The following is a 14,734-nucleotide window of genomic DNA, read 5'->3' as shown; positions in this document are numbered from 1 at the left end:
CTGTACACTGTCACCATTTATTAACCTGTACTAGGGAGAGACCATCAATTGATTGTAACACCATGAACTGTCAAAGGAAGAAGAGTAGCCAGTTTCTGGAGATCTGCAGCCATCTGTAGTCCACATACCTAGTCACTGCTTTTAGGAAGCACACCCTGGGTTAATCCCTTCAGGAAATGATACTTGGCTGTCACCAGCAGCAAATGCCTTGATATGGCAGTCGGGTATTTTAAGGAAATGTGAAGGGAATAAGAGTGAGTTTGTGAAGTGCACAACGGCTGATAGGTTCCGGAACACTCAGGAAATGCAGTGTGGATAATACTGTTAGGAAACATAAGAAATCATGCCTGTCGAATAGCTTCAGCTAACTTCACAAAACAAGCCCCATCTAAACCTTTCAAAGAACACACCCTTGCTAATACCCTCAGGAACTACTCCCTAGTTCATACGTTAAGGAAAAACACCCACACTAAAACCTTCAGGAAATACATCCTGGTTAAATTTTCAAGGAAACACACCCCAGTTCATACATTCATGAAGTACACCTCACTTAAAAACTTCAGGAGCTACACCCAAACTTATACCTTCAGGAAGTACACTCTAGCTCATGGTGTTACAATCAATTGATGGTCTCTCCCTAGTACAGGTTAATAAATGGTGACAGTGTACAGCTATCGAGGTTGTTTTCTTCCTCCTCTTCTGGTTTGAGCCAGTAAAGACAACTGGAATGCAGAGAGTTTTATTTAGAAAAGAAAATACAACAAGCTACTATAAAGAATCATGCCCTGGCTAATGCCTTCAGGAAGAATGACCTGGCTTTTACGTTCAGGAAACACGCCCTAGCCAATACCTTCTCGAAAAGCTAATAACTTTAGAATACCTGTGGGAAACACAGTTTGCCTAACACCTTGAGCCCCCATGTGTAAAAGCAGCCAAGTAGATATACTGAGGAAATGCAGCGGAGCTAATGCATTCAGACATGTTCAGGAAACAAATGCGATCTGGCTAATGTCATAAAAGAAAATCACACTGGTTAATATCTTCAGGTAATACAATACAGCTAATAGCTTCAAACATCTCCCACCCTGTCCAATATCTTCAGGAAACAAGCCATACAGAATGTCTTCAGACACCTTCAGAAAACGGACTCTGTCTAACACCTTCAAGCTACATGAAACACTCTGGCTGATACTTTCAGCCACACTCAGGAAACACACCTTGCTTAATACCTTCAGGAAAAACACGATAGTAAATAACTTCATGCACCTTCAGGAAACACAGCTTGGCTATTAGGTTAAGAAAACATATCTGGATAATCCTTCAATGAAACACATGCTGGCTAGTGCTTTCAGCAAACACATTGTTATCATTACCTACAAGAAGTAAATCCAAATAGATTCAGCAAGTAATCATTGCCAATACCTTCAGGAAATACTTTCAGGCATTTCCAGAAACTCTCTCTGCCCAACATCTTCAGGAATCAATAACTTGAAGAAGTGCACTTTGGCTAATACCTCAGGTGTGTTCAAGAACCACAATCTGATGGATACCTTTAGGAAACACAGCTCAGCTCATACCTTCCTTAAAATTGAGTGGAAAATAACTGCAAAGTCCAGGTAATATTTTAAAAGATCATTATTTTTATATTTATTCCTAAGGATAAAGTTATACTTTTAATTATACTTTGCATGATAAGGTTCTTCTGGACAATATTGAAGAAACGGAAGAGTTTCTAAAATTGTGTTAAAGTAGGAAAAGGAGAAGCTTGATTCAATGTAATCCACCACAAATCAGCAAATAAAGCAACTGGAACACCAATGATGCAAGTAATCCTGCTGAAGACAATGGAAAATCTGCCTGGATTTGTGACTCAGTAATTGGCAATTACAAGAAATACACTGTGACAGCATTGACATACAAGGTGCAAATTATGTTGCTGTTTCCACAGATGAGGAGCCATTCTTAAAAATAATGTCTTTTTCTCTTTGGATGATTTAATTGTAGATCTCAGTTGTGCATTTTATTAGTCTTGAGACGAAGAATTACATTAACAGCCACTTACAAAACAAGAGGCACTAAAAGGTGCATAAAAGAAAAGAATTGATTTTCTCTGCAATCCTGTAACAGATCAAATGTTACACACACATTATGACCTATAGTAAGGAGGATGTTGACTAGAGTAATGAACTCTGCCCACTTATAACATCTACAAAATGCTATGGTATTGGGAGGGTTGATTGTGAGGGACAGCAAAGGAAAACCCAGCCCTTCTGTTGGGATCAACACATAGAAAAGGTCAAAAGATTATATTCCAGAATGGAGACAATGTGCTTGGTGGAGAGTGGAGGAATGAAAAATTGCCAACAGAAGAGAGTGATTGGTGATCTGAAATGAGATCCCCTCTGCCAGCATATAAAAATAATGTACATTCTATTTTTAGCAAAATAACAATCAGAATCAGATTTGACCCATTCCTAGATCCAAATTATTTGGTTAGAAGCATAACAGATATTCTCAATGATATTACTGCACTATGAGTCCACATACCTTCAACTGTTAACATGCCACTACTTTCAAATTTCTAAACTTTACGTCTTTCCTTGTATGATGTCGGTAACTTTGCGAACAACCTGCCAGGCTCAACATCCCAGATCAAATTCCAAGATTTTGCTGAGATAATCTCAGCCAAGGCAGTGTTGGGAAAGGCGGGGGAAGGCTTATCAGGGGTCTTCTCTTTTAAACGGATCTGCAAGGAATCTTTTAGTCTTTGGTCCTCTGTTTTTCCTACAAGACCACACAGTACTTTTGAAATGCCTGCCACCTTTTCCAGTCCCATTGATTGAATACCATGATTCCATATTTTTAGTTAGACAACCTCTCTCTTGGTGGTGTGTTCCATCTGGAGTTCATCCAACATTACCCTGACCCAGGAAAATGGATTAGGGTAGGGATCTCTCACCCCAACTGTTACTGGACTTGCATCCATCAATTCAGAGACATGAATGTGAATCACACCATTTTAGTTGGAGGATTAAAATTAACCTGGCATTAAAAAAAAGCTAGTTTCAACAATGGTGACCATGAAACTACTGGAATGTACAAATCCTTCCATTATATTTAGTTCATTCTAGGAAGGAAATCTGCCATCCTTATCCAGTCTGGCCTGGCCTATACATGACTCCAGATGTATCAATATGGTTGACTATTAATTGCCTCCTTAGTTCAAGGCCATTTATGGATAGACAGTAAATGTATCACCAGTGACACTGGCATCCCGTGAATGAATAAATTAGAAAGACACCACTTCCTTCCTTATCCACTTATGCATCTCCAGTAGAAGGTTTTGATAACAATATTAATCCTGAGTCAACTTTCACTTTCCCTCATTTCCTTAGGTCCTTTACCCACTTTCACCATGGCCCCAGCTGAAACCTGCCTGTCACCTCAATGGGATAGACGTACTCAATGAACCATGTAATGAGTAATCCCTTTCCTAACAATAAGGACAAGACACGATTCATTAGTGATGTGCTCCATGGTCATCACACACTGACCCAGATTCACATTTGGTTGGTTAGATGAGAGCTCAGAGGTTGCTAGTTACACTTTCCATCTGTGCAGGTAAATTACATGGGAATCAAAGTACAGGAATGTCAAACACAAAAAATAACTTTCAGATACTAAATTATAATGTCTTAGTGCCTACAGAAGAAACTTTGAGCTACAAAGTACTGACCTCATTGGCTAAAGCAAATGTTCCCCAATGTATTCCTACAGACTTCTTTGCTTGAACATCTATGTGGATCCTCACAGCCTCTTCTGGGTTCACGTGGTTATACTTCATAAACCATCTGAAAGAGAGACAAAGACATGGACTGGTAAACCATGAGCCTCAAACATAAGAGGGTGCAGTACTCCAAGTTTCTAAGCTGAGTGAAGCCCTCCTTCCTGCTAGACATACACTTGATCAATTCAACAGAAAATACAAAAACGAAACAGGAAAAATGACAGAGATTCAGAAACAGTTTGACCAGTGCATGCACAAACTATATAACTTTGCTTGGTCTATTATTGTTATTCCCAAAATTCTATCACATTAAATAAGCAAAAAGAGGATTCCAGGAACATTCAATAAGGCTCATTCTCGGTGAACTGAGGACATGAATGTGTGCAGTTAATGGTAAGTGCAGTTACCACAAAATAAGGATTGATAACAATGCCAGAATGAAAAATGCAATCCACAAAATAACCTATATAGTGAATAAAAAATTGCAGTTGATTATCATATCAGAAAGTATCATAAAATTTCATATAACGTTATTTTTCAAGGGAAGTTGTTGTTATGTAGGTAGGGCAAAATCCCATAAAGAAGCACAAGATAAATTCTCTGGCAGACTTTGATGAAGAAAGATTTTTGATCAGAGCCTTGGTGGAATTCAGCATAAGGTATTCTTGAACAGCCTGGCATTACCTTTCTGACTTCTCATTCATTGAACAGTATCCCTAAAGATGCATTGTGGCACTGCAGTGTCATCTTAGATCATGGTCTTGAATTGCAATGGGGGCCCAAAGGAAGGAAAAACTCCTGCAGTGATTGGCATAAAACACACTGTCCCCTCCAGAAGTCCACTCTGCCTCCTATGCACAATTTTCGGGAATTTGCATTGATCTCAAAAGAAATGTATAGTATCTTCTACACTGATTTTAGGACACTAAATGTGTTAAACGAGCTTAGGGAGGCAGAGGAGGACAAGGGTTCAGCATGTTTAATAAAGTGAGTAACTGAGCACACTTGACCACTGATCTGCACTAAATTAATTAGGATAAAGTACTACAAATAGCCTTAGCATGTTGGATTAGAAAACAACCATTACATCAGAAGTGAAAGTAACTGAAATTTCTTACCAGTACACTCTTATTGCTAATACTGCTGATTTAACCTATATTGCTTGCATCAGCCACTTTCCTACTGTATTGGCCCATACTCACTTATTTTCATCTCTGCATAATATTCATGATCAACAACCTTTGTTGAAATTCATACCTATGATTAAGGCAAATTCATTGCCTATGATCAAGGTCAATTGAGAAAAGTGTTTTCGGGAGACGTTTCTACAAAGAAGCAGCTTGCTGACATTCACTGTCAAAGTTCATTCACGAAGAATAGCCAGTTGGAAGAGATAACAGTGGCTGCAGGTACATGTGGCCCCGTGGTCTAGCATCTTTTGGAGAACACGGGAAGATTTAAAACTTTAAAAGAAAAAGGAATGAGGGGGACGCTTTTCAGGGGATAGTAGATTTCACTGTGTCCCCCAAACTGATTTTCTTATGGTTTTGCCAGATATTGGAGAGGGACACTAATGCTCTATTTGTTAACAACATGGACAGCATTAATATTTACTATATAAGATAATGTCCAAATTTGAGAGGAGGCTTTGTTTGCACCAAGACTTATCCACCACAGTAACAAAACTGTTTACAAAACTGTACATGTTAATGTTGTACCAGCATCGTTCTAGTATTCATCACTTCAAACTGCATTCGCCATTACCACTGCTAGTGACTGACAGTATCAGCAGTAGCTTGCACTGGCACTGCGGAACACAAGTGTTCTCTCCAGATGTGACTCATATTTCGGATGAATCTATTGGAGAGCTGGCTGTTTGCACAGTTGAAATGGATGCAGCAAAGATCATATATTGTGATGGATATCTTATCAGTAAGGCAGATTGTAATAGTTTTTCTTATTTATTAAATCCTGTGGGAAACTCTATTAAAAGGAATTCACTGTCACAAGTAGCTTACAATGGAAAATATATCTGGTATGGTTTCAATGGCGATGAAGGAATCACAAATAAAACGCATTATGCAAACCTGATCTGAGTACTAAAGCAAGGAATTGGTGATGTGCAAAACAATAATTCAGCCACTGCTAGCAAATTATGCTCAGTTTTACAGCCTGCTGTTGAAAGAAGAACAAAATAAAAAATGAGTGGGCTGACTCACCAGGATAATCTGCAAAGGGGATATTGAAAAGACAGAATTTAAAAGCAGACCTAAACTCATTGCACTGAAAAGGTTGAGCAAGCTAATAGACATGCTCAACATTTGTAGAGTTAAGAGAATCAATACTGAAAAATTGTTTCCATTGGTCAGTGAATTTGAATCAAGAATTAATATTGAAGAGGTGGTAAAGATATTTTGTGTATACGGAATTTTTAGTTTGTGGAAGGCATTATTGCACATAAAAAATGCATTTACGTAGTGAAAAGCAAAATCCTGCAGATGCTGAAAGTTTTAACTAAAACCAGAAAATGCAAGAAATATTGAGCAGATCAAGCAGCATTTGTGGAAAGGGAAACAGCATTAAAGTTTCAGGTCTATGATCCTTTGTCAGTACTGGAAAAGGAAGAAGACAAGTATGTTTTCATTTGCAGAGAGGGTGAGGAGAGAAGAGAACGGAGGAAATGCCTTTAACGTTATGTCTTTCTCTCTCTCTACAGATGCAATCTGACCTACTGAGTATTTCCAGCATTTGCTAATTTCTGATTTCCAGCAATAGTTGTGTTCTGCACCTCACAGCTCCAGTGAGTTTTCTTTCTCTCTTTTCTTCCGCCATTCATCTTCCTCTATTTGCACTCCTTCAGGCAGATCAGCTATAATTAACAAACATTCATTTCCTTCTGTCAGATGGCATCAAAAACAGCTGTGTCACACAGATACCCTTGGTTTCCACACTTTCACTCTGTTTTCACCATCCCTCTCCCATTGTGCAATTTAAAACATACTTGTTTTCTCACTCCTCCAGCTCAGATGAAGGTTTATTGGTCTGAAACATTAACACTGTTTCTCTCCCAACAGTTGCTGCCTGACCTACTGAGTATTTCCAGCACTTTATGATTTCATTGTATTTTAATAAAAGCCTTTCCTCAAGATTCCCAAAACACTTTAGGGCCAATAATACTTATTAAATGCTGTTTCTTTGTGATGTAGGAACTATGGCAGCCACGTTGTACACAACTTGAGATAAATATTGGCCAAGGCATCAGAGAATTTTAAAATTGTGCATTGTGCAGGGGAAAAGGTGAAAAAAAATAATTTGTTCACCTCTTGAATGGACAGAGAAAATCAAAAAGGAATATTGTAGAAGATGCATTAAAACATTTGCAGGGATAATGTCAGGTCTTGACCATCAGGAAGGACTTAATGAGTGAGCATTCCTTTGGGAAAGAGAAAGTGAGAAGACACTTACATTTGTAGGGAACCTGACATTAGTATCCATGAAGAAAATAAATTCAATAAGGACTTAGGAGAAATGTCTTCAACCAGAATCTTGTTAGAATGTGAAACTTGGAAGAAGCTGGTGTGGGCCATAAATGTCAGCTTAGAACTGTTAGACGAAATGGCTTATTTCATTGCCATAAATTTTACATGAAAAGTAAGAGTGATGAGAGAAAAACAGATGAATATCAGAGCACTAAAGGGATTGTAATGATACCTATTCCACCCTGATCCTGTTGAACCACTCCCCTTAATCCCCTAGCGATGTCAAAACTGAAGTTTTTTAAAAAAGAAACTGAAGTTTAAAAAATTAATCTTTAATTAAAGAAATAAAGAGGAAGGCTGGATTTTGTTGAGTTTGCTTCTTTTCCCTTTTTCTCTTAGTTTTGGCTCCATGCAGCACACTCTCTCCCTAGTGAATGAAACTCACATTCCATAATCCAGGTTGGGCCAAACCCAGACACCTGGAATGCAGCACCAGGCCTATGGAACATGCTCTGATTTGTCTCCCTGATGATGAAGGGAGTTGCCTACAGTTGTGAATGGTAACTTGATGAGTCATGGCCAGCAACTGATTCTATTGTTCGACTACTGCATGTACAGCTATTCAATTTGTTCAAAAGATATTAAAGCCAAAGTTAATGATATTTCTTTGTAGTGGCTTGCATTTTTGCACAGTCCATGACAAAGATTGTTGTTGAATCTTAAATTATACAATGCAGTAAGAAGAGATTTTGCTGAAAATAATGAATCAATGAAGTGAAATACTTGCACCTCATCATTACCCAAACATTCTAGAGTTCTTTACAGACAATTTATGGTTGCTGTTGTAAAGAGGGAACACACCAGTCAATTTGTACAGAGCAAGCTCTCACAATCAGCAAGGATATAATAGCCAGGAAATCAGTTTTAGTGATGCAGGCTGGTCAGAAACACTGAACATTTCCCTTCTTCTTCAAAATAATGTCATGGGATCTTTCATGTGTACTTGAGAAGGTATAAGGAGGTTCAGTTTAATGTCTCATCCAAAACTGATGATTGCCAACAGTGGGCCTCTGCATAAATTGACACTGAGTGAGACGGGTTTGTTCGAACAACACATTCCCCAGCTGACACTCACCTCTGTTTCCCAGCATTTGAAGTGAGCATCAGGGCAGGGTATCAGAAAGTCTGCAGTACCAGTAGAATCATAAATACACAATAGCTCCTTTGAGATAAGGGAAGGGAAGAATATCAACAGGATGTCCTTGGCACTGTATTGAAGTGCTCAAGTCTCTGAAGTAGGACTTGAATCTGCAATTTTCAGACTCACAGACCACAGCAGTATCCAGAGCCATGGTAGATGCTCAATGGGAATCCCACACCAGTTCCCTCCCTCCTTAATCAGACTTACTTGACTCCGGTAGCACATCCGTCAGAGCCTTCCTGTTTGATATGTTTCCTTTCCCTGATACGTATTTATCATTCTACATACTGCACACCTTGAGTATTGGCAAATCAGCTGTGAGCATCACCAGGGGATCGAATTTTTGGAATGAGCCCCATTCTGTTCTCACTGAATGTCAATGCATGCAGAGGTCCACAGTTGCCAACTAACAGTTAATTCCCACCACCCAATCCATGTTTAGCTATCTGTCTACCACCTATGACCAGTAAACTGAGCGCTGGGTATCAAACCAGGGTCTCCTGTTCTGGAGGTCTTAGTTTGATTCTGGTCATACCAACCAAATCATGTTATTTATGGGTAGGTAACTCCCCTGGTCACCTACACCCAAGGTAGCATCTTTTGTATTCTAGGTAGCACTAGACAGTAGTGATGAGATATGTTTCATGTATGTGACTCAGCCCTTAATGTTTGGACATTTTCTGTCCCTGGTAAATGCCTCCTCCAAGTGATCCATGGATTTTATACGATCATTCCTGTAGAAAGCAAAAAGAATGCTTCCATACTTTGTGAGAAAATAGCTATTTCAGCATTGCCACATTTTGACAATGATACGGATTTGTGGCAATTGTTTTCTTGAAGCCAATTAGTGAATTATTGGGCTAAATCAAATTAATCTACAACTGGAAATAATTGACTCTGCAACAAAAAGAGAAAAATATTATTCCCCACCCCATTCAAGGCCAGAAAAAAAACTACATAAAATATGTTAAATAAAGATCAGACATAGTTTAAAATCTACATACCTTGGCTCATAGGCTCCAATAGGAATTGCCGCAAGGTCAAATGGTCCGTATCGTTTCCCTATTTGTTCAAAGGCCACACAGTAACCTGTATCACCAGCAAAAAAAAATCTGTTCCAGGGTCCGAGGACACACCAACTGCCCCACAGTGCTTTGTTATCATCTGTTACAGTTCGTTTGCTCCAGTGCTGCACAGGTGTAAAAACAAACGTAACCTCATCGTGCCCAGGGACACAGTTTTCTTCCCACCAGTCTAACTCGATTACATTTTCACAGCCGCATTTCTGCATCCAGCCCAAGAGACCCAATGGTACAAACCACCTCAAGTCACTCCCAAATCGCTCATTAAGACCAAGCACAGTATTGTAATCCAAATGATCATAATGGTTGTGACTAATAACCACAGCATCTATTTTGGGCAATTGAGCCACTGTACAGGGTGGGTTTCGGAACCGCTTTGGTCCAAAGAACTGCACTGGTGAAGCCCGTTGGCTGAAGATGGGATCTGTCAGAAAAGTGAGCCCTTCCATTTCCACCATCAGTGACGCATGTCCCAACCACGTCACTCGGATTCCATTGCCCACATCACCTACCAGTTCTGGGTTTTTGACAAAGTATGGTTCTTTTATTGGCAATCCTTCATCAAGTTCCTAGAAGCAAAGAAAATAGATTAAGAGAAGAAATGGCCTGTTTTTCTCGGCAAATTCTTGTCACCTCTGAGATAATTAAAAATGTATTGGAATAGCAGTACATTGAAAGCCAACTACAATGACCACCTTTATGAACAGGCAGAATCTTACTTTAGGTCAATTTCTAAATCACAATGTGAACTAATAAAGGGGTCATTTCTACCAAATAGTCTTTACAAAGGTTTTCTCTAGGTTGGAATTTTGATTTTTCTACTTTCCTATTAAATAACCAGTCAAACCTTCTGAACAGAGATCAATCATTTATAATGGTCCCTTGGAAGAGGTATTGGAAGGTAACTAGAACCCATGAACTATACTCAAATAAAAATTAAACAACTTCAGGAGCAAAGGGAATTCTAGTTTAATGACATAACCAAAACACAGAAACGGTAGTTCATATACAACTCCAAGTGTTTTGTGTCTTGGGTCGAACTTGGAGATGATGGTCCTTTTATGATCTTACTGCACATAGTGGTAGAGATCACAGGAGGGTAGGTGCGGGAGGAATACCTGATATGTTGCTGCAATACATTCTGCATACTGTGCTGCTGGCCAGTGCTGGAGAGGACAGATATGGGTTCAGTAACAAGGGAGCAGTTTATGAACTTCTCTGCTTTATATGCAATTGAATTTCTTCATCACCAAATGGGGCAACCAGAATTGCACACAATACTCCAAGTGTGGCCTAGCCAAAGTTTTTTATAGCTGCAACATGACTTCCTTACTCATATACTCAATGCCCCTACCAATGAAGGCAAGCATGCCATATGCCTTCTTTACCACCCTATCTGCTAGTATGGCCACTTTCACAACTCCACCAATGTTTGTGTGGTCTACAAATTTATTAACCCACCCATTTATATTTTCATCCAAGTCATTTATACATATCACAAACGACAAAGGACCCAGCACCGATCCCTGTGGAACATCAATGGTCATGGACCTCCAGCCAAAATAACACCCTTCCACCACTACCCTCGGTCTTCTATGGACAAGCCAATTCTGGATCAAAGCTGCCAAATGGACCTTGTCAAATGCCTTCCTGCATCCACCGACCTACCCTTATCAATCACCTTTGCCACATCCTCAAAAAACTCAATCAAGTTTGTAAGACGTGACCTGCCCAGCACAAAGCCATGCTGACTGTCCCTAATCAGGCCATGTTTTTCCAAGTGCATGTAATGAGGCAAGCAAAATTGAACACAATACTCCAGTTGAGGCCGGATGAATGCGTTATAAAGGTTCAGCATAACTTCGCTGCTTTTATACTTTATGCCTTTAATAATAAAGCTCAGAATTGTGTATGCATTATTAACTGCTTTCTCAACCTGCCCTGCCACTTTCAATGATTTGTCATACATAGCGCCAGGTTCCTTAGCTCCCGCACACCTTTTAGAACCATATTGCCTCTCTTCATTCTTCCTACCAAAATGCGTCACATGATCCTGCTTCTTTGGCACCAATCCAAAGAAGAAGCAGGATTCCAAAAGTGCACACTCTCCCTTCTTGTGGTGAAGTAGAAGATCATGTTGCTTTCAACTCAGCTTGCTTTCACTATCATTTCTGCTTCCACCACCTCCCCCGGCAGCGCGTTAAAGGCACCTACCACTCTCTGTGTAAAAAAACTTGCCTGGCATATCTCCTTTAAACTTTTCCCCTCTTATTTTAAAGCAATGACCTCCAGTATTTGACACTTCCACCCTGAGAAAAAGACTATCTACGCCTCTCATAATTTTATAAACTTCTATCAGGTCTCCGCTCAGCCTTCGATGCCCCAGAGAAAATAATCTAAGTTTGTCCAATCTCTCCTTATACCTAATACTCTCTAATCCAGGCAGCATCCTGGTGAACCTCTTCTGTACTCTCTCCAAAGCCCGCAGATCATTCCTGTAATATGGAGACCAGAAATGCACACAATACTCCAAATGTGCACTAACCGAAGTTTTATACAGCTGCAACATTACTCCCCAACTTTTATACTCCCTACCACAAATAATGAAGGCAAGCATTACCACTCTGTCCACTTGTGTTGTCACTTTCAGGGAGCTGTAGACTTGCACCCCAAGACCCCTCTGCACATCAATGCTCCTAAGGGTCCTGTCATTTACTGTATACTTTCCCCTTACATTTGACCTTCCAAAGTTCAACACCTCAAACTTATCTGGATTAAACTCCATCTGCCATTTCTCTGCCCATATCTCCAACTGATCTATATCCTGCTGTATCCTTTGACAACCTTCTTCAGTATCCAGAACTCCACCAATTTTTGTGTTGTCTACAAACTTATTGGTTAAGACAACAGGAATAACTCCTCTGCTTTTCTTTTAAGGAGGACCACAGGCAGGGGACATGTTCACCTGAGAGCAAACAGCTATGTTTTCGCATCGTATCTGAAAGACAGTAGCACTGACAGTGCAGCACTCCCACAGCACTGTACTGGAGCCTAATTTTTTCCACTCCCGTTGGTGGAGTGGGATATGAACATGAAACCTCATGACCCAGAAGCAAGACAACTGTGCTGCAGTCGACAATCTCAAAATATTAGAACTCCTTGGATTTTTTAATCTTCCATTCATTTTATATTCTACAATTTTTTAAAACTGCACATTGCAACAACTGATCACTAGTTCTTGAATTACCTCATCATCTCCCTTTTTCTAGGTAGCATTCTACATTACGAAGTTAGGCCCATCTCCCAGGTTTCTTAATTAAGAAATATTCTACGATTCCACTTTAACAAATAACATTACCCAGTCTCTCAAGCCTAGCAGTAAATATTACTTCACTATTGATCATTTGGCCTGAAAACTGAAATTGAAGAATCATGTTTTACTGATATGGGTGCTGTGCAATGCCTCAAGCTCCAATGCTTCAATACAAGAAATAAATGCAGACTACAGTGGTCACTGAGGAAACACTCATTCCTTTCTCCTGGTTGAATATCATAAGCCCAAAATAAACTGCAATTAGAGACTGACCTGCAAATCAGCATGAGTCACTGTGTATAATGATCTCAGCGGGTAGTTTACTTTTATGAAAACCACCAATCTAAAATTATAACTTACACATTGTAAGGCTTCACATAATTTTGAAGAGGAAGTCACTCACTGTTTTACAGCTGTTCACTCACTGAACAAGAAAGGTGCACAGCATAATACAAATCTGAATAGTTATGAAGACAAATGGCACAGGAACTAGTCTTTTGGCCCACCACGTACATGACAACCATTAAGCACCCACCTACATCAATCCCACACTACTCCCATGTTTCCTCTCACATCCCCATCAACTCCCCCTCCCTGTGATTCTCCTACCATCCACCCACACTATGGGTAATTTACAATGGCTTAACAACCAAACGCCACATCTTTGAGATGTGCAAGGAAACTAACCCTAACCCGTGCAGTCACCAGACCTCCATACAGACAGCACCTGAGGCTGGGATCAAACTCAGGTCTCTGGAACTGTGAGGCAGCAACACTGATGCTACACCAAAGAATAAAGTATTTGGTAATTCCACTCTCACTTGAGTGTCTAGCTTATCTCCTACCATGTCTGGTATTCTTACCTTTTCTCTTTATTATTTGCCCAGCAATGTTTCTTTGAACATTACTTTCTTTCCTCCTGTGCTCCAGTCTGTTGGCAAACATTCATGCTTCCTTCTCCCATCATTTTTTACTTTATTGAAATCAAAACTCACTGCTTCTGGCCCAACTGAAACTCATTTGCCTTCAGAGCTTTCAACTTCAGAACTCTTTTATGCCTCTTTTATCCTTTCCTCCTTTGAGCTGCAGGTCCTTAATAACCACTGATCATGAGTTCAGTCCTGTCTGTTACTCAGACTGGGAAGTGTAATGGGCAGACAGCTCAAACTAGCACCACTTCCCACTTTGGGGCACTGTTCCAATCAGACCACCAGACTACCATGTAAATAGACTGGTTTTAATATTTTCATTCATGTTATTCACTAATCAGATAATCAGAAATTACATTGGAAAAGCATGCATTAATTATGCACCTTGTTAAAATGCTCTTGTCTTGCATAGACATGGTGGGCCGAAGGGCCTAGTTCCGTGTTCCATGACTTTATGACTCTGTTATAATGTTGCATCTAATTGTTATAAATAACCACTCTGAGAATATAACAGATCTACAAACAGACCAAGAGTTGAAAGCTTATGATCTTCCATTGTTCAAAGCACTCACCACTTTTGAACTTGGGATGTTTGTGTGGTCTTTCTCCATCACAACAAACTTCAACACGTTGCTGAGAGCAGGAGCACTCCATGTTGGCCATGGATTGATAAATCTGCCATCTTTGCCTTTCTTGGATTTTGTAACATCTTCTTCCAGACGGTAATCCAGTCTGAAGCTTTTCCTGGAGGTTCGGGATGAAGTGCTCCCTCTCGAGTCTCGGCTCACGTTTCCCTGTCTTTTCTTCACAGCTTCCTTAGGATAATGACTCCTGGAATTGGGAACCTGTTCTTCAAGGTTCACATCCATGCTCCCCTCAGCTCTGTAATACAAGGTAAAAGAGTCAAAATAATTATTAAGAATGAAGGTCCCTGAAATTTCTA

At 39.8% G+C, this 14,734-nt stretch overlaps 1 protein-coding gene across 6 annotated transcripts in view; it reads right to left on the bottom strand.

Annotated features, from left to right (window-relative positions):
- The window catches only part of napepld (N-acyl phosphatidylethanolamine phospholipase D), a 39,035-nt gene that overhangs the window by 20,865 nt on the left and 3,436 nt on the right, over positions 1-14,734 (bottom strand). For all 6 annotated transcript variants that reach the window (XM_052034043.1, XM_052034041.1, XM_052034044.1 and 3 more), the window contains exons 2-4: positions 14,364-14,673; positions 9,472-10,118; positions 3,737-3,851 (exon numbers count right to left, since the gene is read on the bottom strand). In XM_052034043.1, the coding sequence (XP_051890003.1) occupies positions 3,737-3,851; positions 9,472-10,118; positions 14,364-14,673 (1,072 nt within the window). The remainder of the gene's footprint in view (positions 1-3,736; positions 3,852-9,471; positions 10,119-14,363; positions 14,674-14,734) is intronic.

The sequence above is a fragment of the Pristis pectinata genome, chromosome 19 (assembly GCF_009764475.1).
Source record: "Pristis pectinata isolate sPriPec2 chromosome 19, sPriPec2.1.pri, whole genome shotgun sequence".
Lineage (NCBI taxonomy): Eukaryota > Metazoa > Chordata > Chondrichthyes > Rhinopristiformes > Pristidae > Pristis > Pristis pectinata.
This window is presented reverse-complemented; position numbering and strand designations above follow the sequence as displayed.